Here is a 24,188-nt window from a genome sequence, read left to right on the forward strand (position 1 = left end):
TGGGCCCCTTTTATCAGCTCCATCACCTAGTGGGGGTGGGGGGTCATAGTTTGGTCCCGCCTTCACTGTTGTGATTGGTGAGGGGGTAGGGACAGGCTTAGGGCGTCGGGGGGTTCCCCGGAGGCATCTTCCTTGGGGGGCTCAACCCGGGGTAGCGGTCACGTCCGGTTGAGGGCTCTGTTGGCTCTCAGGTGACTGTTTCCTCGCAGCTGCGTGCAGCGGGGCTAGGGGAGGGTCTGTGCTGACGGACGTGGGTTACTGACCTGGCAACCTGGCTGCCCCTGGGTGGGTCCGGGATGGGCGTGAGGTTCTGGGGGCGCTCCGTCTCTGGGCTGGGGCCCGGGCCGGGCCTCGGGGGCTTGGGTCCTGGTTGGTGTGTTGCCGGGGTTGTGGGCGGGTGGGTGCATGGGGGCCCGGCCCTGGAGCAGGGTGCCGCCGGTGCGTCGAGCCGCCTGGGGGGCTCTTCAACTGGTGAGGGGGATGGTCACATCTTGCAGGAGCTTTCTTCTCTTCAGGAACTCTCTGCAGGAGGGGGAGATACAGGAGAGGTGGAGGAAGATCTCAGCCTGGGCGTTTACCGTCTTATGTAGTCTGGAAGATGTGTGGTTGGTGGGGTGGGTGCAGTTTTCTCTGTGGTGGGGTTGGGTGGACTGTCCAGGGCTCTGTGGAGCCGGGGGGCGCTACTGCACTGGGCCCCGGTCTGATGGGCCTGGGCCCCCCTTCCCTGGCGGGTCGCGGAGGGTGGGAGTGCCTACTGGGGTCAGCGGGGGAGCTGGCCCCAGGGAGGGGTTACCTGCCCCTCCCTTCCTTCCCTCCCCATCTCCAGCTGCCTCCCTCTTCCCGCTCCTCCACAACCACCCACACATGCAGGGCCTTGGAGTGGGGGTATGTCACCAGGGTGCAGAGGAGGCTACCCCCCCCCTGTCCCCTTCTGGCTGCCTCTGCCTCAATTTTATCCCACAACTTAGACATTCACATCATTTAGAAAAAAAAAAAAAAAGACATTCACATTATTCACACTCTCATTACACATACATATAGGATCTTGGGGGTGGGCACAATCACGGAGTCCAAATCACCATCAGGGTGTATACCTCACCCCTGACGTCGTTGCCCACCTCTCAATTTTAAATACACTTAGTCATTGAGGGTTAGCAGGAGGGACTATGCGCTTACCTGCTGCTCCTTGGCAGGTAGCTCCATGCCCTCCTGGGTTTTAATTGCACCTTAGAACACATATGCATCAACACTACAATGAGCGGGTGGAGGGAGGTTTGGAGTCTTCTCCCACCCCCATTCTCTGTGGCCTGCTGGAGCGGGAGGGCTAGTAGGAGGAGTTGGCCGTCCGACTGCGGTCTGGGGTGTGGGGCCTCCCTGCTGCTGCGGAGTCGGGGTGGTCTGCCTCTCCCCACCGCAGGGAAAAGGGTAACACCACCTGGGTCTGGGTGCAATTCCCCCCTCCAGGGGCAAGGGTACCTAGACCCGGTTTGTAGAGTACGCTTGGGGAGTGTGATTGTGTGTACAGCGTCTCTTTATGTCTGTCTCCACGTTGGTTGAGTGTGGAGTGAGTGCATATGAGAGCATGAGGGTGGGAATGGATGTTTGTGTCTGTGTGTGCCTGTATGTCTGTGTCTATATGTCAGGTTGGGTATCAGACGCCACCTCTCTGGGGACACCTCAGGCCCTCCAAGGTTTGGAGGCCTATCTCCACCCACCACCACTTCCCCTGCCGGTGGCGGACTCCCTCAGGTGTCGGTGTGTTGGTGGTTCTTTGTGTCTGGGGGTGGGCGTCCGGGTACACACCGGCTCACTCCTTGGTGGCCGCTTGTCGGGGCCTGGGGCCTGGGGCTCGCTCGGGCCCCTTTGGAGGTGGGGTGCCCCCGGCCTCTCGGCCTAGGGCTCGGTCACTCAGGCGCAGCTGGGGGCCGGCGGAGCTCACGGGCGCGTCACTGCAACTCCCCCTGACTTCTGCTCCGCGGCTGCTGGGCGAGCCCTCATCTGGGACTCTCCTCAGCTCTTACTGGGACAGTGGCGCGGCTGCCCCTCTGTTGGTCTTCCATGGTCTCTTGTGTTCTGGGGGCCTCTGGATGTCTGGAGTTTTGATCTCCTCCATACCCGCTTCACACCCTGGAGGACGGGGCTGTGGCCCCCCCACACTCCCTAGCAGATCATTACATGGAGAAACCTTTGGAATGCAAGCATGCTGATCCACACAGGTATGCACACATGGGTATTCACAGACGCGGACTAAAGCTTTCTTGGCTGCTGCCTCAAAGCACACTGTGCGCTGTCTATCTTGCGTGCTGCACAATATCGTTTATTACTTAGTAAATACTGATATCTATGACTAGCTAGTTTATTGTGATGGTGCTTTGTTTTCTCTATTATTATGTTGCTCTTTGTTGTTTGCTGTCTCCTCTGTTTGTTTTTTTTTGTTTTTTTTCTCCATACAGGTGACCCAGGAGTTCTTTTTTTTTTTCTCTCTCTTCCCCCCCTTCTCACCGTCTCTTCTCCCCTTTGGTTTTCTTTCTTTCTCTCCCCCTCTCTCTCTCATTCATTCCCCCTGTCCTATTTATAAAAAAAAAAAAAAAAAAAAAAAAAATGACAAAGGATGAACTGAAGCTCTGCCATCACGTAATGTCGCATACTGCTGTCTCTGATGTCATTTAGAAAAAAAAAAAAAAAAAGAAAGAATCTGGCCAAAACTCCACTGGTTAAAATGTCTCTGCTCTCTGGTGTCACTGTAGTGCAGAGGCTTCAGAACTAGAATCCTCTGGTTTAAAGATTTCTTCAACATTAAATAATCCAGTGACAGTTGTCTGTATTTCCACAGCTGCACGCAAACAATAACTGTTAACAATGAATTCAGCAAACTTTATTTTTCAAATTGTAAACAAATACAGTTTAAAACAGCATTTCTGTCGCTGCCACAGAGTAACTCACATTAGGACCCCGTCCTCGTTTGGGCTGTTAAAAGTCAATTTACTCGCGTGAGCAGGATTTCTATCCGAGAGCAGGGAGCTGCCCGCCAGAGCGTGAAACTGTCACAGTGCGTGTAAAGGAGACACTGCTCTGGTCTGTGATCTCTGGTCTCCCACTCAGAGACACAGGTTCCTGAGTGTCTAGGGTTCCTACAGCTATGGGAGGCGCTGAGGACACTCTTCAAGTGAGAGAAAATCGCCTCACACAAATATTTAGAGCCAAATACTGTCAATAATGCAATGTTCTTAAGACTTGTCAGGTAGTCGAGCTTTTTAGTTCAATCAGCTGCATTTCGATGTCTTCTGTGTCCAGCCACTTAAAGAGAGACACATCCAGCTGCTCAATAAAGCTTTCTGACTTGATCAGAAAAGAAAGCATTGGTCCATACACCCGAAAGTCCTGAACATGCATAGTGATTTCTGTCTTGAGTCTTCGGATGTATCCGTGTATTTCCGTGGTGTTGATGCTGCGCTGAGTGGGCAGCACCTGAAGCTTGAAGCGCCTCTGTCAGTGCGCCCCAGGGTGGCTGTGGCTACAATGTAGCTTGCCATCACCAGTGTGTGAATGTGTGTGTGAATGGGTGGATGACTGGATGTGTAAAGCGCTTTGGGGTCCTTAGGGACTAGTAAAGCGCTATACAAATACAGGTCATTTTACCATTTTTACCATTTGAAGTGTTGGAGTGTGGACGTTTCAACATTGCGTGAAAAACTGCCAGCTAGTAACGTCTCTCACCGGTAGGCGAAGTGATTTTTAGCCAATTACAAGTTGAATCTGGTAGTTGGGGTTGTTAGCTAAGATACCGTCATTAAGAAGCGGCACAACTAACATGTCTACTCGAGCTAATTTGCGATGTGCACCGCTGGCCTGGCCGTAGATATTTATTTTTAATGCACGTTTTCAGATTAATTTATTGCGTGTCGTGCCATCAGTGCCAGCTGTGGTTAGAGTGCCCAGGGTTGCCAACCCCTGATCTATTGCTTTCCTCACATCAAGAAGTTGTCAATCAAAATCAATACAGCTCTTCCTGCATCTGGAGCTTGTGAAAGACTGTGTGAGACTCCTGTTCACTGCTGAACAGTTACAGCTTCACAGCAAGAACCTTGAGAGCAAACTGCTCCTGAAGCTCAACCATGACCTTCCTGTGTGAAATAGAGTGACGAAATAGTGCATTTTTAATAAATATGCAGAAATTGATGCACACCCATACAACTTATGGTAAAGTGAGCTACTTTGTATCTGTCACGGCTGCCGAGGCGAGCCGTGTGGAGTTGGAAGAAGGACCCAAGATGCAGGCAGTGGATGAAATGCTAGTGAGGTGTTAGGTTTGTAGCTTGAACCTATTCGCTGGAACGTTAAGACAATATAATTACACTGCTAAGCAAGACACAAATAGGCAAAGTTCTTCATGTTACTCGTGCACGGGAGAGAACCGGACAACCGCTTGACTCCAGTTGGTCTCGTCCGTCCTCCTGTAACACTGCCCTTTTATTGAGGTTACATGAATATGCATAGGTTCATTAACATACGACGTCTACATACAAACAAAGAGTACCTTGCCTGTGTGTGTGTGTGTGTGTGTGTGTGTGTGTGTGTGTGTGTGTGTGTTGCTGATCAAAGGGTTAAACATCCTTGGTCAGGAAGAGGGTAGCCTCCCCCTCACCCTAGATGGTTCATCCTAGATAACACGGTGAGGAAGTCCTGCAGTTCATCTAAACAAAGAGCACTTAGACTAGAACAGACGTAGCTACGTTAATCCTACCATAAAACAATAAGACACGGTATGACCTCTCATGCTCCCAAAGTGCTGTCTAATACACACAAAGTTTGCAGACTATCAAGGATCAAAACCTCTACCAATCTACAACTAATTACAAAACTCTAAGCATATATAAGTAAATATTTCTAAGCATAAATGACAATCAACAATACAAATCTAACATGAGGTTTATTAACAAAGGTGTAGTGGCAAACAAGCAGTGGGGCATGACAAATAACTGAAGACACCTAAACTGGGAGAACTAAAAATAACAGACCTGGGAGCATACGACAAAGGGATGAGAAGCAGAGAGACGCAGACGAGGAACAGGACACCGTGGACCACAGGGTGACACCGTGGACCACAGGGTAACACCGTGGACCACAGGGTAACACAGACTGACACAGGGTAACACAGACTGACACAGGGTAACACAGACAAACCAACAACAGGCAGGAGAACACACAGGGCTTAAATACACACACCAGTAATCAGGGGATGAGAGACAGGAGGGCAACACAGCTGGGAGGAATCAGAGCTGACGGGACAGGGGAAACGTAACCTGAACACACTCACATCAGACAGAGACCTTCACAGCGTCACTGACACAAAGATACAGAAAATCTACACCTCACACCACAATCCCTGTACTCAGTTTAGACATAAGATCCTTATTGTGTCATATTATGTATTGATTTATTGAACACTTCACTCTTTGTATTTTTTCTTTCATTGGCTTCATTTAATGCATTTATAAGAGTTCTACAATGTTTTTTTTTTTTGTCTTTTTAATTATTTTTCAAGAAAGTGGACGTGATTGACAACTTCGAGGCAGTAGTACCTTAAACATGACTTTGACCAGAATCTGATTTGTGACATGTGACTGTAAATTCTTCTGTGTTGTCACAGTTCAGTGTCATATTATGTCATATCAGCAGTTTATATCAGTTTTATTTTTTGATTATTAGCATTTCTGGTCTGTTCACTGTGATTTTTCTCTTTATTTTTCATTATTATTTCTGTGACATCTCTAACACTGGTCAGCTCATCACATTTCAGTTCATGACAAACTTGAAAGTTGGAGTCTAAAGGTCTAAACTCTTATGCAGGTTTGAGGCCACAGCCCAGGTAAAGCAGATATTGTGTTTGGTGGTTATTAATTATTATCTAGAACACCATGACAACAGCTGAGCTCTCTAAAAGAAATTTGATTTCTTGAAGGACTGTAAGGTACAAGCTGTAAAGATGTGACATTTGTTGAGTGTAGAAACTTTCCTCAACTGTAATGTGTTCAGAGACATTCAGAGATCCTGTGTCCCTGAACTCGAACTACTTACAGGATGTAGTCAGTTTACAGTAATACAGTCATCTTTGATTGAATCTGGTCAAAGGAAATTAACTTCACTGGTATACATTTAGTTTATAACAAGCATATTTTAATGATGTATTATTTGAAAAAATTAAACTTTTGATTTCATGTATTTCAGCTGTATTTTACTCAGAATTATTGCTTCATGTTCATGAGGGTCAAGAATTTTTCTTTGTTTTGAGTGTGAGAGCAGAGGTCTGGCAGGTTGACAATCTAAACCCTGTGATGAATCCAAATTTATGTCTTCGGCTGCAACGACAACTTTAGTTCAAACTGCAGATAAAAACTTTGAGAACGAGCTGACTTTTCCTACTTGAACTTCTGAAACACCACAGCTTCACCTTCTTTGTATCATTTTTATGTTCTATTTAGGTTTCGTTTTTTTAAAAGGAGAAGTCAAAATTTTCTAAATTTTTCACTTTGGTGTCGTTTTAAGGAGCACAAACTGAAAACTATCTGAATGACACAGACAGCGCCCTCTGATGGACACAAGTGTTATGTGCGTGTTTCAGTTTAACACGTGATTCATGAAAATGAAAGTAAATTCCGACACTTTTGAACTGAGCTGAGACGCCATTACAGGGAGTCAGATCTCTGCTGAAAAACACACGTTTGGAGGATTTTAATCAGAAAGTTCGAGAGACACTAATTTGGTGAGTTAGAAATACTCAAAGATCAAATGGCTGAGAAACTTAGACTTTTTGAAAATTTCCTGAGCTGCCATGTGTGTTCAGAGACTTTCAGAGATCCTGTGTCTCTGAGCTGCAGCCACAGCTTCTGTTCAAGCTGCCTGCAGAAATTCTGGGAACAAACTAAAAACAAAAACTGTCCCATTTGTAAAAGAAAATCTTCAAAGGATCGTCCATTTGTGAACTTTACACTGAAAGAACTTGCTGATTCAGTTTCTGGAAGAAAGAAATCTGGATCATCTGAAACAGAAAAGGGAGAGAAGAAATTAACAGTGGTGTGCAGTAAACATGAGGAAGAGCCTAAACTGTTCTGTGTGGACGAGCAGAGAGCTGTGTGTCCTGTGTGTGACTTTTCTCTCCACCAGAGTCACAAAGTGGTTCCTGTAGAAGAAGCAGTCAGTGACCTGAAGGAGCAGCTGAAATCTGACTTAAAGTCTCTGCAGGACAAGAGGAACAAATACAAACAAGTGGAGGAAACATACAATGAAATGAGTGAACACATGAAGAAGCAGCTGTTGTCCACAAAGAGGCAGATCAGAGCAGAGTTCAACAAGCTCCAGCAGTTCCTGAAAGAGGAAGAGGAGTCCAGACTGGCAGCTCTGAGGGAGGAAGAGGAGCAGAAGGGGAGGACTATCAGCAGAGAGATGAAGATGATTGAGGAGCAGATCTCCTCTCTGTCAGACAGCATCTCTGCTGTTGAAGAAGAGCTGCAGAAACACAGCGTGCCATTCCTCAGCAGTTATAAAGACACTCAGAGCAGAGCCAGAGCCCAGAGCTCAGTGTCAGATCCACAGCTGGTCTCAGGAGCACTGATAGATGTGGCCAAACACCTGGGCAACCTGTCCTTCAGAGTGTGGGAGAAGATGAAGGAGAAGGTCCACTTCAGTCCTGTCATTCTGGACCCAAACACTGCACACCCCCGTCTCTATCTGTCTGATGATCTGACCAGTGTGAGACGTGGAGACACATGGCACCAGTTTCCTGATAATCCAGAGAGAAACAAAGAGTATGGCAATATCTTTGGCTCTGAGGGTTTCAGCTCAGGGAAACACAGCTGGGAGGTGGAGGTGGGAGACCATCCACGCTGGAATGTGGGTTTAGTTAAAGAATCAGTTGACAGAAAGGGAGAGCGTTTTCCTTCACCAAAATATGGAATCTGGTGTTTATTGCATCGCAGTGGAGAATACACTAATGGTGCTGGTCAGACTGTGACAGTGAAGAAGAGTCTCCAGAGGATCAGAGTCCAGCTGGACTATGACAGGGGGGAGGTGTCCTTCTATGACCCTGAAGACATGACTCATATCTACACTCACAGAGACACTTTCACTGAGAAACTCTTCCCATATTTCAGTGTTGGAAAGGCAGGAGACGCCAAAACCTCTGATATCAAAATCTGTCAAACTGAGATTTGATTGTAAAGCGAGTCTTTATTCCAACTGTGTGGGGTTGGGTTTTTTTGCTTGTTTTTTGTTTGTTTCTTCAGTCCAGCAGCAGCTTAACTTTAGGGAAATTATTAATCACACTGTCTAACTTCATTATCAGGTTTTATTTCATTTTGTTGATTTAATGGAACTATTAGCAATTCAGTGAAACCAAAGCAACTTTTTCATGTAAAAAATTTGGGACCCACTCAAGTTTCTGTAAGAAACTTTTACATTTTTTTCTTGTTTCTTTTAAATTAATATTTTGAGAATATTTCTCACGTTGTTCTTATAAATATTTTTAAGAGTTTTAAAATCTGAATGATGATTTCTTTGCTTTTCAAAGTTGTTGAGTATGAGCAGGGAACTGTGACACTTCTTGAAAGAACTTTAAATTATAAAACATCAGCAAGTACCAACTTTACAACTACAACATCTTAATTATCCTGATTAGCTGCATCTTGTTTTTAGTTAAATAACATTTTAAAGTAACATGTCTACTTTAAAGTTTTCCTAATTCAAAGAAATGACTTCTAAGTTCTGAATCTGTCTCATCAGTGTAACTACGCTTGATCGATTGGATTAAAAATGTTCTTTCTTGTGTCATTTTTAACTTCAATCAGCAACAGATGCTTCTCGCAGTTTGGAAGATTTTTGGATCTTCTGATGTTTTATAATCAGCTTTTAAATTTGATTTTTAAACTTCACTCTCAGTCTCAATGTTTCAGTAAATGAAAATAAATCCTACCTTTGATTTTTATTTCAATGTTATTCTTTAACTGGGTTCTTTGATTTTTGAGAATCACAAAATGTTTCTATGAAAGTGAAATAGATCAAATTTGGTGATTCTGTTGTTGTTGTGTTTGACTGAAAATCAGCTTTTCACACACATTCAGTCATCAGTTCAGATTTATTTAACATGGAAACTCACTTTCATTGTTCGTTTCACATTTACTGACTCCTTAGAATAAAAGATTATTTGCTTCTGTTGGTTTGTAAATATACTTGTTGTGCTGAAGCTGTTATATTGAAAGTTTTTATTTTTATTTTCAGACCTGCATTCACATTTAACCTCAGCTCTCATAAACTGCATATCAGAGAAGACTTGTGTAGTTTGTTTTGATGGAGTAACTGATCCTCGCTATGGTCTGATCCTCAGTGTGAAACATTACAAGGCAGAAATCAAATGCAAATGTTGATAAAGTTTACATTCTCACACCTGTATGTTTATAAACTCTAACATATGTTGTTTAAGAGTAAAAATAAAATTCAGACGTATCCTACAGAAATATTTACACACCGACAGAGCTGAAAATAGTTTGTAATAGAAGAGTCTCCAGAGGATCAGAGTCCAGCTGGACTATGACAGGGGGGAGGTGTCCTTCTATCACCCTGAAGACATGACTCACATCTACACTCACAGAGACACTTTCACTGAGAAACTCTTCCCATATTTTAATATTGGAAAGGCAGGAGACGCCAAAACCTCTGATATCAAAATCTGTCAGACTGAGATTTGATTGTAAAGTGATTCTTTATTTTAACTGTTTTTTCAGTACAGCAACAGGGTTAATTTTAGGGAAATTATTAATCAAACTAACTTCATTATGAGTTTATTTTATTTTATTTATTAAATGGAACTATTAGCAATTCAATGAAACCAAAGGAACTTTTTCATGTGAAAATCTGACCCACTCGAGTTTGTGTAAGAAATTTTTGCTTTTAATATTCTTGTTTCTTCTAAATTAATATTTTCACAATATTTCTCATGTTGTTTATGTAAATATTTTATTAATTTTAAAATCTAAATGATGATTTCTTTGCTTTTCAAAGTTGTTGAGTATGAACAGTAAACTGTGACACTTCTTTAAAGAAGGATTAATGATTAAACTTGTGTCACATCAGCAAGAGTCAACTTTAAAACTACAAGATCTAAATTATCCTGAATATCAGCATCTTGTTTTCAGTTAAATAACATTTTATAGTAACATGTCTACTTTACAGTTTTCCAAATTCAAAGAAATGACTTCTAAGTTCTGAAACTGTCTCATCAGCAGGTTAAAAATGTTTAAACAGATAAAATTACAATATATTTACTTCAGCAGCATCTTCATTTCAGCCGTTTCAGTTGATTATTGAAAATCACTAAATGTCTCTGTGAAGTGAAATCAATCAAATTCATTGATTCTGTTGTTGTTGTGTTTGACTGTAAATCAGCTTTCAGACACATTCAGTCATTGGTTCAGATTTATTTAACATGAAACTTCACTTTGATTGTTGTGTAAACATTTACTGACTCTTTAGAATAAATGATCATTTACTTCTGTTGGTTTGTAAATACAAACATTCACATGTAACCTCAGCTCTCTTAAACTGCATATCAGAGAAGACTTGTGCAGTTTGCTTTGATGGAGTCACTGATTCTCACTTTGGTCTGATCCTCACAGAAATCAAATGCAAATGTTGCTAAAGTTTACATTCTCACACCTGTATGTTTATAAACTCTAACATATGTTGTTTAAGAGTAAAAATAAAATTCAGACGTATCCTACAGAAATATTTACACACCGACAGCTGAAAATAGTTTGTATGAACAAAGCTGCAGAGATGTCAGCTGAAGGTCAGATTTTATAATATTTCTTTAAAAACATTTAACGCCTAAACAGGACTGCAAAACTAATTTTCCTGACATGCTGCCATGTATGTTGTTGTGAGACTTTCGGAGATCCTGTGTCTCTGAGATGCCATCATAGCTTCTGTTTAAGCTGCCTGTGAAGATTCAGGGAAGAAGCTAAAAACAAATTCTGCCCCACTAGCAGCAGGCAGCCATCTCTGATAGTTTGATCTTCTGATGTTTTATAATAAGGCTTTAATTTTATTTTTTACACTTCACTCTGAGTTTCAGTGTTTCAATGAATCAAAAGTTATTATAACTATAAATTTTATTTTTAGCTAACATGTTAGAATATTGATCACAGAACTGTTCAGCATGTTGCCTCTGTAACGTGAAACAAAAATCAATTTAGGTGATTTTGTGTTGTTGTGGTCCACACTGCACAGAGACAAGCATAAAACACGAGTAGTTTATGGAACAACTTTAGTATTTGACAGGAGAAGTTCACCTTTTGTTCCACCATTCCTGCCTACTGCACACAGTACATGACAAACAAAACTTATTAGAGCAACTTAGAGGTTTCTGTTTGCCTCATCCGGTGTCACAGAGATCCACTAGCAGACACATTTGAAAGGAATAGAAAATAGGATAAATAAATAAAAACAGTAAGACCAGGGTAAATGACACAGAGGCTTCAATAAGAAGCCAAAACAGTAAGATTAAGTGCTGTAACTGGCTATTTATTAAAAACATTACTAAAACTGTATGAAAAATGGGAAAAACATGAGAAGACATATCTGACAACTGCAGGAAGCCAACCAACCCCACTAAACAAACATGTAAACAAATTCTATCACCAGACAAAGTGAGTGAATTCCCAGCATGCCAATAGAATCAAAACATTTCAGAGAATAAAACTATGAATCACTAAGTAAAACAATATATCAGTACAGAAACAATAAAACATTACAATATCTAAAACAACTAATAATAAGTCCAACATTTTGTTGGTCACTTCAAACTACATGAGGAACCCAGCACAGTCAAAGGAAATGGCTACAGGTAGTTTTCACCTATTTATCCACTTGTGCTCAACTTGGTTATTCTTCTGTCTGGAGTGGCTTTGCTACAATCTGGCCCATGACGTCCCAGGCACTATGAAACACTGGGAGGGAGTATGACTTGATTTATGCAGGGGACAGTGGATCTGAATTGGTGATTTTCTGTTTTCCTTTAATAACATTGTCTACCCTGCTAGGCCTTTCCCAGCATGTTGTGAGGTGATTCCAAAATTCCAAAAATTAAAAAATTAAATCTGAAACTGAGATTTCTCTTTAATGTTCAGAAAAAATGTTGTTGCTTAATAATGATCTCATCCTGCCAATGGACAGCACAACCTTCATGCACACTACTTATAATTTCACCAAACACTGACTCCGGATGTACTGCAATAAAACCTGATCATGTGGACGAAACTGTGAACAGTTTTGTTCCTGCAAAAACCACAAGATGGAGACAAAGTTGATATTTTCTCAACAGAATCAGAATCAGAATTGCGTTTATTGAACAAGTATATGCTCAAACACATACAAGGAATTTGTTTCCGGTAGATGGTGTCTCTACCGGATCACAATAATATGTAAATGACTCAATACACACACACATCTATTGCAGTCTAGCAGTGTGAAGCAGTGTGAGACTTAGGAGGGAGATGGTGAGGGGAAAGAACATGTTACTGTGTCGGGTGGTCCTGGTCTGCAGGCTTCTGTACCGTCTACAAGAGGGCAGCAGGTCAAAAAGTCTGTGTCCAGGGTGTGAGGGGTCTGTGATGATTTTCCCTGCGTGTTTCCTGGTTCTTGAGAGGTGCAGGTCCTGGGTGGAGGGCAGGGGGCGCCGATGATCTTTTCAGCTGCCCGTACAGTCCGCTGCAGTCTGCTCCTCTCCTGCTTAGTGGCTGCACCATACCAGACTGTGATGGAAGAGTACAGGACAGACTCAATGACTGCAGTGTAGAACTGGATCAGCAGCTCATGTAGAAGACTGTACTTCCCCACTTGTCTCAGGAAGTACATCCTTTGCTGGGTCTTTTTAAGATCTTGGTCTCCCACTTCACCTCCTGGGAGATGGTGGTACCCAGGAACTTGACAAACAGTATTATAACACAATTTAGTTTCACATTTTCATATGTAATATGATTTGCTTCAGTAACCTTAGTTCACAAGTAAAACAAAAAAATCAAGACTATAGTTTCAGAAAATATTGCAGATACATTCATTAAAACCTTGTACTGTGTCTGAATATGGTAGCGTGGTGGCAAGAAGCAAGAAAGTCCTGAGTTCGAATCCACAAACTGACTTTCTGTTTGCCTGGGTTTCCACCAACTACTCCAACAGTTAACTGATGATTTTCAAATTGCCCGTGGGTGTGAATGTGGGTGAAAACGGTCGTCTGTCTCCTTGTGTTGGCCCTGGGGCAGACTAGACTGTCTCGATATGACAGCTGGGATAGGCATTTTGTAACAATATGTCTGTTTCTGACTTTTAAATCATCTTGATTAAAACATGACTGCTCTTTTTTTTTTTTTTTTTTTTTTAGCATTTTACACTTTCTCTTTTGGTTCAGTCTTGATTTGGATTTGATCAAAAATGTAAAAAGATTTCTTTATTTTTTATGCATGTTGATGTTGTTGTTAAGGTCATGCTGGGAAAGTGTTTCCTGTGGCAGTTGCTGAAAAACAAAAATGTTGTAAAACTGGTTTAGTATCTGTCAGTTGAAATCCTCCTCAGCAGACTAAAACAACTCAGATTTCTCCTTCTTTCTGTCATGTTTATACTTTATTTAAGTAAAAGCAAATCCTGAGAGCTCAACATATAATTTTCTTCTTTCATTTTCTTTCTGTATGGAAACAAAACTGCCAAGATCTTCTAAGACTATATTACGACAACACCATCTGCTGGTTGACTTGCTTTTAACAGTCATGAATGAAAACATTTCCACACTGTCAAACAGACTTTAAATTCCACTGCAAGGTGTGAGATCTCCTGCTGAAAAATACAACTACGAAAAATAGACAATTCAACAGGAAGTGCCTAAACTTTTCTGTGTGTCCTGTGTGTGAGTTTTCTCTCCACCAGAGTCACAAAGTGGTTCCTGTAGAAGCAGTCATGACCTGAAGGAGCAGCTGAAATCTGATTTTAAATTCCACTGCAAAGTGTGAGATCTCCTGCTGAAAAATATAACTACGAAGAACTGTCCTGTTGTTGGTTGGATTCTGAAAATAACTGTTAAGATTTTTACACATTTTTTTTACATGCTATGTTAAAATTCACAAAAAAAGATTGTTACTACTGCAATAACATATTTCTTTGTTTCATTTTTAACACATCCTTTCTAAGAGTGTACTAGCATCAGCCTAGTGAAAAGACTAATCGAGTACACATTCTTGTAATGCAGTAATCTCTCCAGAATAATAAAAAAACATGTTTTTGAATGTTTTTTATTAATCCTAAATTAGTGCAGTGTTTCATAAATTCATTTATATGATGAATATGAAATTATTATCAATGGCCTAACACAGTTATATGTGACTCTGTGCATTTACTGTGCAACCTAACATTGATACTGTGGTTTCTTAGACATGTTAGTCAGTGCATTGTAGCATTATCTCGGCACTTATCTGTTTACACTGACTCTATTGGTAACAGTACTGTCTTCAGTGCACTGCTGTTTCTTTAAATGAATGATCAAAATATTTGTTAAATGAGTTTTGTGAGCAGACACCTGCTAGACTTCACATCACTAGAGAGAATCTGTAAGTGAAATCTACTGAACAAAACTTGGAGGAGAACCCATTTCTCTTTAATAAACTTCTGTCCAGCTGAATCTTGTTTCACGTGTTCTCCAAACACTCTGCCTTTTCTTTCAACACATTTTCAGTTCCTTTAACTTCTCGTGTGTTAAGCTCTTCAAAGCATTACAGTTGTTTCCTATAAATATGTTTGTCTTTAATTTCCTAGCAGTTACTGCACAGGTGCATTTATCTAAAAAACAGTAATTGTATGTTAATATTTTTTAACAGGGAGTGGTGCTTGATGACACAATTCATCATTGCTGAGTCACCAACCTGATTGGATTCCTCCATCCAAATGACTGCATCCAAACTCAGAAAATAGTTTGTATGAACAAAGCTGCAGAGATTTCAGATGAAGGTGCAGCTTTATAATAGTGATGTTTTATTTGTATATTATATTTACACACAAGATGGAGACAAAGTTCATATAATACATACATTTCTTAATGAAACTTTCATACAAATAATGTGTTCGTCTTTCAGCTCAACACGTGACTCCAACTTATATTGGTGTTTTATTCGTATATTATTTTTACTCACAACATGGACACAAAGTTTGTATTTTCATTTACGGAAAAATGTTTAAACATTTTATTTCCACTTTCTTACATTTTTAAATGTAAATCGTTAAATGTTAGGAATGACTTACCAGGTAAAAAAGAGCATTAAGACTGATCCGAGTTCATCTGTAAATATTTTAAATAGACAAATAAAACATCTTTTTCTTGTATTTCCATAAACAGTGGGTCTAAATAAATAATTTGTCAGGAGTTATTAAGAAATGTTGAGTTACTATAATTATCAGAGAAAGATGAGTGATTAACTAAAAGTCAGTAAAACTTCATTTATTCTTTTTACCAAGTGAATCTTTTTTTACCCTGCAGACATGCAAAAACCTGTGATATCAAGTCAGACTGAGATTTCATTATAAAGTCAACATTTTCTTATGAGGGAAAAGTTACAGTGGCAAAGCTTTATCGTAAACATTTGGTTGTTTTTTAAACTTTCTTCTTGTTAGCAAACATATTGTCTATGGTTGATTAATATTTTACTCATCAGCACCTGCAGTGATTTTATTGTTTGTTTTTCCTGAAAATCCTCTTTCAGACATTTAACCAAGCATGTAGTTTTATTTAATTCAAACTAGTGATGTCAAATGATTAAAATTTGTAATCAGATTAATCACAGGATTGCTGTGGATTAATTTTGATTAATCACAATTAAATATCATTCATTTTTTGTCATGGTCCTTGTGCCTGTCCTTAATAGGCGATATTAATAGGTCTGCAATTTGTTGCAATCCACTTGGCAATTGTGTCAGTCAAATTGTCCAAGGTAGGTTCACTGAGTCCCGATGCTTCGTGAGTGGTTTGTTGCAAGCTGGGCGACAAAGTGCTAGCAGCATCCCCGACTAACGTATGCTTCGCGTTAATGTGATATTTTGAGCTGGAAGTGCTTTGGTGAAAACAATTCTTTCCTGCACAAAGCGCATAATACTTTATGTTGCTCGACTGTTCAGTCTTGTTGTTTTTATACTCAGATTTCCCATTGAGAGGGCCAATGTGCTGTTTGTCATCTTGCATATTGAGTTGGTTGGTTCAGCTGCCCGTCACCAGATCAACTGCTCATTTGATTCTACTTGGACAAACTGCCCGAAATGTGTTGACAGAGACATTCCAGGGATTTTGAGTCATTCTGCTCTTCAGATGGGTTAACTGCGTTAAAAATGTTAATCAGATTAATCATGATGATGGATTAATCTGCATTAATGAGTTAATTTAGACAGCCCTAGTTCAAATACATTCATCACAGAAGTTTCTACTTTTATTGTTGTTTTTACATTTAATTGATTCCTTAGAAGAAAAGAACATTTGATTCTGATGGTTTTTAAATACTCCTGTTGTGCTGACACTGTTTTCTTGAACCAGTTGTAGCACTGATGTCGCTGTAAAATAGATATATAAGCTACTGGACTAGTTCTAGGTTCTGAGGAGTGATGGAGCAAAGCACAGTGAAGAGACCAGAGCCAGAAACGTTTCAAATGAAAAGCAGCCATCTTTAATAAAACAGAAAAACATCAACATGATCAGTTGATGTTAAGTAGCTCACACTTATCCTTACATTTGTTCTAAACCCCACAGCTAGGTTGTTTCTTTAAGATTTAGTTTTTTATTTAAGAATCAGAAATCTTCAGTTTCATAATTTACTTCTTTAAGAGACTTTAAGAGAATTCAAGATCAGTCTGTTCTGTGCAGGACTAATAAAGCTAATTTAGTGTTATAAGCTCATTTAACTTGTGCTCATTATTAATCATCCTGACTAGTTTCTCTCTTGCACGAGCAATCAAATCTTATCAAAACCCTTTTTGGTGCGTTGACCCTTTAACACAAAGTTCCTGTAGAGAAATAAAAATAAATTTACTCCCGTGAGCAGGATGTCTCTCCGAGCACAGAGAGCTACCTGCGAGAGCGTGAAACTGTCAGAGCGCGTGTAAAGCAGACACTGCTCTACAAAAAGGTCAAAACCACACAAAAGTTCAATTCATTTTTTATATAGTGTCAAATCACAAAAACGGTCACCTCAAGGAAGTTTTTGGGAGTCCCTACAACTCTAACCAAGTATAACACCATAGTTATTGTCTTAATTCACATGTCATGGTCTGAATAAAGCCTGTGTTTTGTGTGGATAGTTATGCTACAATCATGGCCAATAATCGGTATACCCTACACACGTTGCTCCACGTTTGGTGAAAGTAATGAGTTTAGGATTGTAAAAAAAGAAAACTGAATATTTTATTAATTCGGTTTATACAACCTGATTGGATCCCTCCATCCTGATGACTGCTGCTGTGGATAATGGACCCAAACCATCCTCTGCATCTCCTACTGGACCTGCAGATAAACACTTCCTTCAACAACTGTTTCAGCTTCACTGACACAAAGATACAGAAAATCTACACCTCACACCACAATCCCTGTACTCAGTTTAGACATAAGATCCTTATTGTGTCATATTATGTATTGATTTATTGAACACTTCACTCTTTGTATTTTTTCTTTCATTGGCTTCATTTAATGTATTTATAAGAGCTCTATAATGTTGTTGTTGTTTTTTGTCTTTTTAATTATTTTTCAAGAAAGTGGATGTGATTAACAACTTCGAGGCAGTAGGACCTTAAACATGACTTTGACCAGAATCTGATTTGTGACATGTGACTGTAAATTCTTCTGTGTTGTCACAGTTCAATGTCATATTATGTCATATCAACAGTTTATATCAGTTTTATTTTTTGATTATTAGCATTTCTGGTCTGTTCGCTGTGATTTTTCTCTTTATTTTTCATTATAATTTCGGTGACATCTCTAACACTGGTCAGCTCATCACATTTCAGTTCATGACAAACTTGAAAGTTGGAGTCTAAAGGTCTAAACTCTTACGCAGGTTTGAGGCCACAGACCAGGTAGTAAAAGCAGATATCGTGTTTGGTGGTTATTAATTAACTAGAACACCATTACAACAGGTGAATTCTCTAAAAGAACTTTGCTTTCTGAAGGACTGTAAGGTTCAAGCTGTAAAGATGTGACATTTGATGAGTGTAGAAACTTTCCTGAACTGTAACGTGTTCAGAGACATTCAGAGATCCTGTGTCCCTGAACTCGAACTACTTACAGGATGTAGTCAGTTTACAGTAATAAAGTAATCTTTGATTTAATCTGGTCAAAGGAAATTAACTTCACTGGTATACATTTATTTTATAACAAGCATATTTTAATGATGTATTATTTGAAAAAATAAACTTTTGACTTCATGTATTTCAGCTGCATTTTACTCAGAATTATACCCTCATGTTCATGAGGGTCAAGAATTTTTCTTTGTTTTGAGTGTGAGAGCAGAGGTCTGGCAGGTTGACAAACTAAACCTTGTGATGAATCCAAATTTATGTCTTTGGTTGCAACGACAACTTTAGTTCAAACTGCAGATAAAAACTCTGAGAACATGCTGACTTTTCCTACTTGAACTTCTGAAACACCACAGCTTCACCTTCTTTGTGTCATTTTTATGTTCTATTTAGGTTTCGGTTTTTTTTTAAAGGAGAAGTCAAAATTTTCTAAATTTTTCACTTTTGTGTCGTTTTAAGGAGCACAAACTGAAAACTATCTGAATGACTCTGACAGCGCCCTCTGATGGACACAAGTGTTATGTGCGTGTTTCAGTTTAACACGTGATCGTGATTCATGAAAATGAAAGTAAATTCCGACACTTTTGAACTGAGCTGAGACGCCATTACAGGGAGTCAGATCTCTGCTGAAAAACACACGTTTGGAGGATTTTAATCAGAAACTTCAAGAGACACTAATTTGGTGAGTTAAAAATACTTAAAGATCAAATGGCTGAGAGAGCTCTTCTTGAAAATTTCCTGAGCTGCCATGTGTGTTCAGAGACTTTCAGAGATCCTGTGTCTCTGAGCTGTAACCACAGCTTCTGTTCAAGCTGCCTGCAGAAATTCTGGGAACAAACTAAAAACAAAAACTGTCCCATTTGTAAAAGAAAATCTTCAAAGGAATTTCTAATTGTGAACTTTTCACTGAAAGAACTTGCTGATTCAGTTGCTGGGAGACAGAAATCTGGATCATCTGAGACAGAAAAGAGAGAGAAGAAATTAACAGTGGTGTGCAGTAAACATGAGGAAGAGCCTAAACTGTTCTGTGTGGACGAGCAGAGAGCTGTGTGCACCGTGTGTGAGTTTTCTCTCCACCAGAGTCACAAAGTGGTTCCTGTAGAAGAAGCAGTCAGTGACCTGAAGGAGCAGCTGAAATCTGACTTAAAGTCTCTGCAGGACAAGAGGAACAAATACAAACAAGTGGAGGAAACATACAATGAAGTGATTCAACACTCCAAGAAGCAGCTGTTGTCCACAGAGAGGCAGATCAGAGCAGAGTTCAACAAGCTCCAGCAGTTCCTGAAAGAGGAAGAGGAGTCCAGACTGGCAGCTCTGAGGGAGGAAGAGGAGCAGAAGGGGAGGACTATCAGCAGAGAGATGAAGATGATTGAGGAGCAGATCTCCTCTCTGTCAGACAGCATCTGTGCTGTTGAAGAAGAGCTGCAGAAACACAGCGTGCCATTCCTCAGCAGTTATAAAGACACTCAGAGCAGAGCCAGAGCCCAGAGCTCAGTGTCAGATCCACAGCTGGTCTCAGGAGCACTGATAGATGTGGCCAAACACCTGGGCAACCTGTCCTTCAGAGTGTGGGAGAAGATGAAGGAGAAGGTCCACTTCAGTCCTGTCATTCTGGACCCAAACACTGCACACTGCTGTCTCTATCTGTCTGATGATCTGACCAGTGTGAGGAATGGAGACACATGGCAGAAGCTTCCTGATAATCCAGAGAGAAACACTTATGGTGTCACTGTTTTTGGCTCTGAGGGCTTCAGCTCAGGGAAACACAGCTGGGAGGTGGAGGTGGGAGACCATCCTGTCTGGATTGTGGGTTTAGTTAAAGAGTCAGTTGACAGGAAGGGAGAGTGTTTTGTTTCACCAAAATATGGAATCTGGTGTTTATGGCATAAAAGTGGAAAATACACTAATGGTGTTGGTCAGACTGTGACAGTGAAGAAGAGTCTCCAGAGGATCAGAGTCCAGCTGGACTATGACAGGGGGGAGGTGTCCTTCTATCACCCTGAAGACATGACTCACATCTGCACTCACAGAGACACTTTCACTGAGAAACTCTTCCCATTTTTTGATATTGGAAAGGCAGGAGACGCCAAAACCTCTGATATCAAAATCTGTCAGACTGAGATTTGATTGTAAAGTGATTCTTTATTTTAACTGTTTTTTCAGTACAGCAGCAGGGTTAATTTTAGGTTAATTATTAATCACACTGTCTAACTTCATTATCAGGTTTTATTTCATTTTGTTGTTCTAGTGGAACTATTAGCAATTCAGTGAAACCAAAGCAACTTTTTCATGTGAAAATCTTGTGACCCACTCGAGTTTCTGTAAGAAACTTTTACATTTTTTTCTTGTTTCTTTTAAATTAATATTTTCAGAATATTTCTCATGTTGTTCATGTAAATATTTTTGATAGTTTTAAAATCTGAATGATGATTTCTTTGCTTTTCAAAGTTGTTGAGTGTGAACAGCAAACTGTGACACTTCTTAAAAGAAGGATTCATGATTAAACATCAGCAAGAGTCAACTTTACAACTACAAGATTTAAATGTCCTGATTATCAGCATCTTGTTTTCAGTTAAATAACATTTGAAAGTAACACGTCTTCTTTAAAGTTTTCCAAATTCAAAGAAATGACTTCTAAGTTGTGACGCTGTCTCATCAGTGTAACTACACTTGATTGATTTCATTAAAAATGTTCTTTCTTGTGTTGTTTTTAACCTTAATCAGAAGCTGACATCTCTCACAGTTTGAAAGATTTCTGGATCTTCTCATGTTTCATAATTAAGTTTTAATTTGATTTTCAAACTTCACTCTCAGTCTCAGTGTTTCAATGAATCACCTACCTTTGATTTGTACTTCAATGTTATTCTTTAACTGCTCTCTTTGATTATTGAGATCACAAAATGTTTCTGTGAAGTGAAATAAATAAATTCAGTGATTCTGTTGTTGTTGTGTTTGACAGTAAATCAGCTTTTCAGACACAGTCATTAGTTCAGATTCATTTAACTTGGAAACTCACTTTGATTGTTGTGTTTACATTTAACTGACTCCTTAGAATAAAATATTATTTGCTTCTATTAGTTTGTAAATATTCTTGTTGTGCTGAAGCTGTTTTATTGAAACAATCAGCAGATTTTATCAAATCAAGAATTTATTTTAAGCAGCTACATTTTAAATCTTTTTTTCAGACCAATATTCACATTTAACCCCAGACAGAAATCAAATGTGATCATTGATAAACTTTACATTCTCACAGCTAATCTGTATGTTTACAAACTCAGAAAATAGTTTGAATGAACAAAGCTGCAGAGATTTCAGATGAAGGTGCAGCTTTATAATAGTGATGTTTTATTTGTATATTATATTTACGCACAAGATGGAGACAAAGTTCATATTTTGTTCTCTAGTAAAAATGTTTACACTGTAAACATTTACACTTATCCCATTTTTAAATGTAAATCATTAAATGTTAGAAATGACTTCACTTAACAGATAAACAGAACACTAAGACTGAGCCAAGTTCATCTGTAAACATTTTAAATAAACAAATAAAATGTCTAATCACACTTTCACCTCAGGTCAGTGTCAGTCTGATCAGCTCAAATCCAGAATCCTGCTGCGATAAAGCAAATTGTCTCTTTAGGATCAAATCAAACTGCTGCTGCTGATGTGGTCGCTGTAGTGTCTGTAAGTTTGAGTCTTGTGTGTCATCTGCAACCACCACACATTCAGAGGTGGAGAGAGGGCAGTACAGGCCTCGACCAACACCCACAAAGCTCTCCTGCGGGGAAAGAATCTGGCCAAAACTCCACTGATTAAAATGTCTCTGCTCTCTGGTGTCACTGTAGTGCAGAGGCTTCAGAACTAGAATCCTCTGGTTTAAAGATTTCTTCAACATTAAATAATCCAGTGACAGTTGTCTGTATTTCCACCGCTGCACACAAACAATAACTGTTAACAATGAATTCAGCAAACTTTATTTTTCAAATTGTAAACAAACACAGTTTAAAACAGCATTTCTGTCGCTGCCACAGAGTAACTCACATTAGGACCCCGTCCTCGTTTGGGCTGTTAAAAGTCAATTTACTCGCGTGAGCAGGATTTCTCTCCGAACGCAGGGAGCTGCCCGCCAGAGCGTGAAACTGTCACAGTGCATGTAAAGGAGACACTGCTCTACAAAAAGTGTGATTTTTATCCTGGTGGGAGCAAAACAGCTAAAGTAAGAGGGAAATTCATAACAATTTTTTAAATGCGACATGTAGTTTTGATCTTCTTTTGCTGCTGGTTCAGTGAATTTTGGTCTTAGAGTGACGAAACCTGCAGCCTCAGAATCTGTGAGGTGTCGGCTTTCAGCTCCTGACAGCATGTCCACGTACGTGACATCGGATGAAAGATCCACACTTTGTGTTTAAATCCATTCACCTGCTGTTATTTCCTGTTTTAGCTGTTTGCTGTGTTGAAATAGTTTTGTGAGCTTTAAGTTGAGATTTACACCTTAAGATCACACGCAGAAACACAGAGAGAGTCAGAAGCAGGTCCAACCAGCTGGGCAGCTGCCCTTTTGTAATGATCCCTGGCAAGTGATTGACCTACTGTGCACAGATCAGCCAATAGACACATACCAATTAACTTTAAATGGGCCAATAGATACAGGCCTTACACTTGAAAGACAAGAGAAACAGAGGAATAACAGTGCCACTTGTCGTGGCATGTAACAATTATACCTCAGACTGCATGTTTGAGGTATAATTTTAATCTCCAAAAAATGTATGAATTTAATACAAATATGTGGGGATAGAAACAAAGCATCAATCCTATCATGGTAGACTTGATCCCATAGCAATACCAGAGTTGGTATCGATACTATCAATACTTGGATCGATCTGCCCACCTCTACTGATTGCATTGTTCTTCAATACGTAAGATACACTTCACATTCTTGGTCTCATTTTTTTTTTTGCTATATTAAGATAAAGTAAAACATGAGTTGTCAAAATGTTTTCCTTTTTTGTTTTTGTTTTGAGGGCATCTACTCACACAAATAATATGAGTATCTGAACGACAGCCTAGCAGCGCCATCTGGTGAAGACAAATAACATATTGTAGATATCAAGTAGAGGTGGAAAAAAGGCCGGAGAGAACCCACACAAACATGAAAAGTCCACACAGAAAGGCCCAGGTGATGGAGATGAACTTGGGGCCTTCTTGCTGTGAGGCAACACTGCTTTTGGACACCTGCTTTTTAGGTGGTCAGACACACTGAAACACTGGGGAGTCTGAGGCTATCATGTGAGTAATCTGTTGGTTTCTGGCTCACTATTTCTGTCGTGTATGTCTTTTTATTGTCTTTTAACAAGAGAGTGGAGAGCAGGAGGCAGAAGCTTCAGACAAGAGGAGGCTGCAGCTGAAATTGTGGGAATCATCACTATAACATCATAGTTTGTGAATGAGCTCTCCAAAACCACTTTCAATCCTGCCTTATGTAAAAGTTCAGGTTTGCTCAACGTATGAAGTGATGTTATTCATTTAGACACAAGTCACTGTTACATTAAGATTCTTCATGAGTTCATTGACACGTTCTCATAAACCCGATTAAGAAATGAGCAACATCATGCATTTCTATTTGCAGAATTTGTCAGTACATGAAGTGGTGCATGATGCTTCTCATTTGATTTTGTTAGCTTGGCAGCTATATTTTGATAGTTAATTTCATAATTACAACAGGCAAACTTTAAAGTGAGTCATATAAACTACAGTCTGCAGAGAGCTGTCACTGCCATTTGCTGTTAACTCATCCTTGATCCTGCTTCTACTTCCTGTGTAATACG

At 40.0% G+C, this 24,188-nt stretch overlaps 2 protein-coding genes and 1 long non-coding RNA gene across 3 annotated transcripts in view; all 3 read left to right on the forward strand.

Annotated features, from left to right (window-relative positions):
• The first annotated feature begins 6,636 nt into the window (after window positions 1–6,636).
• On the forward strand, window positions 6,637–8,423 carry LOC309719005 (nuclear factor 7, brain-like). The gene has a single exon (XM_082554724.1). The coding sequence runs from the start codon at window positions 6,790–6,792 to the stop codon at window positions 8,209–8,211; it is 1,422 nt and encodes a 473-aa protein (XP_082410850.1). The 5' UTR covers window positions 6,637–6,789; the 3' UTR covers window positions 8,212–8,423.
• Window positions 8,424–12,562: 4,139 nt separating this feature from the next.
• The window catches only part of LOC309719407, a 52,596-nt gene continuing 40,970 nt past the window's right edge, over window positions 12,563–24,188 (forward strand). The window contains exon 1 of the long non-coding RNA XR_014280236.1: window positions 12,563–15,042. This is a non-coding gene — a long non-coding RNA (uncharacterized lncRNA). The remainder of the gene's footprint in view (window positions 15,043–24,188) is intronic.
• LOC309719406 (nuclear factor 7, ovary-like) lies at window positions 19,055–21,259 on the forward strand. Its single transcript, XM_082555520.1, has one exon. The coding sequence runs from the start codon at window positions 19,072–19,074 to the stop codon at window positions 20,488–20,490; it is 1,419 nt and encodes a 472-aa protein (XP_082411646.1). The 5' UTR covers window positions 19,055–19,071; the 3' UTR covers window positions 20,491–21,259.

Source organism: Aulonocara stuartgranti (assembly GCF_965226115.1).
Source record: "Aulonocara stuartgranti genome assembly, chromosome: 12".
Taxonomy (NCBI): Eukaryota; Metazoa; Chordata; class Actinopteri; order Cichliformes; family Cichlidae; genus Aulonocara; species Aulonocara stuartgranti.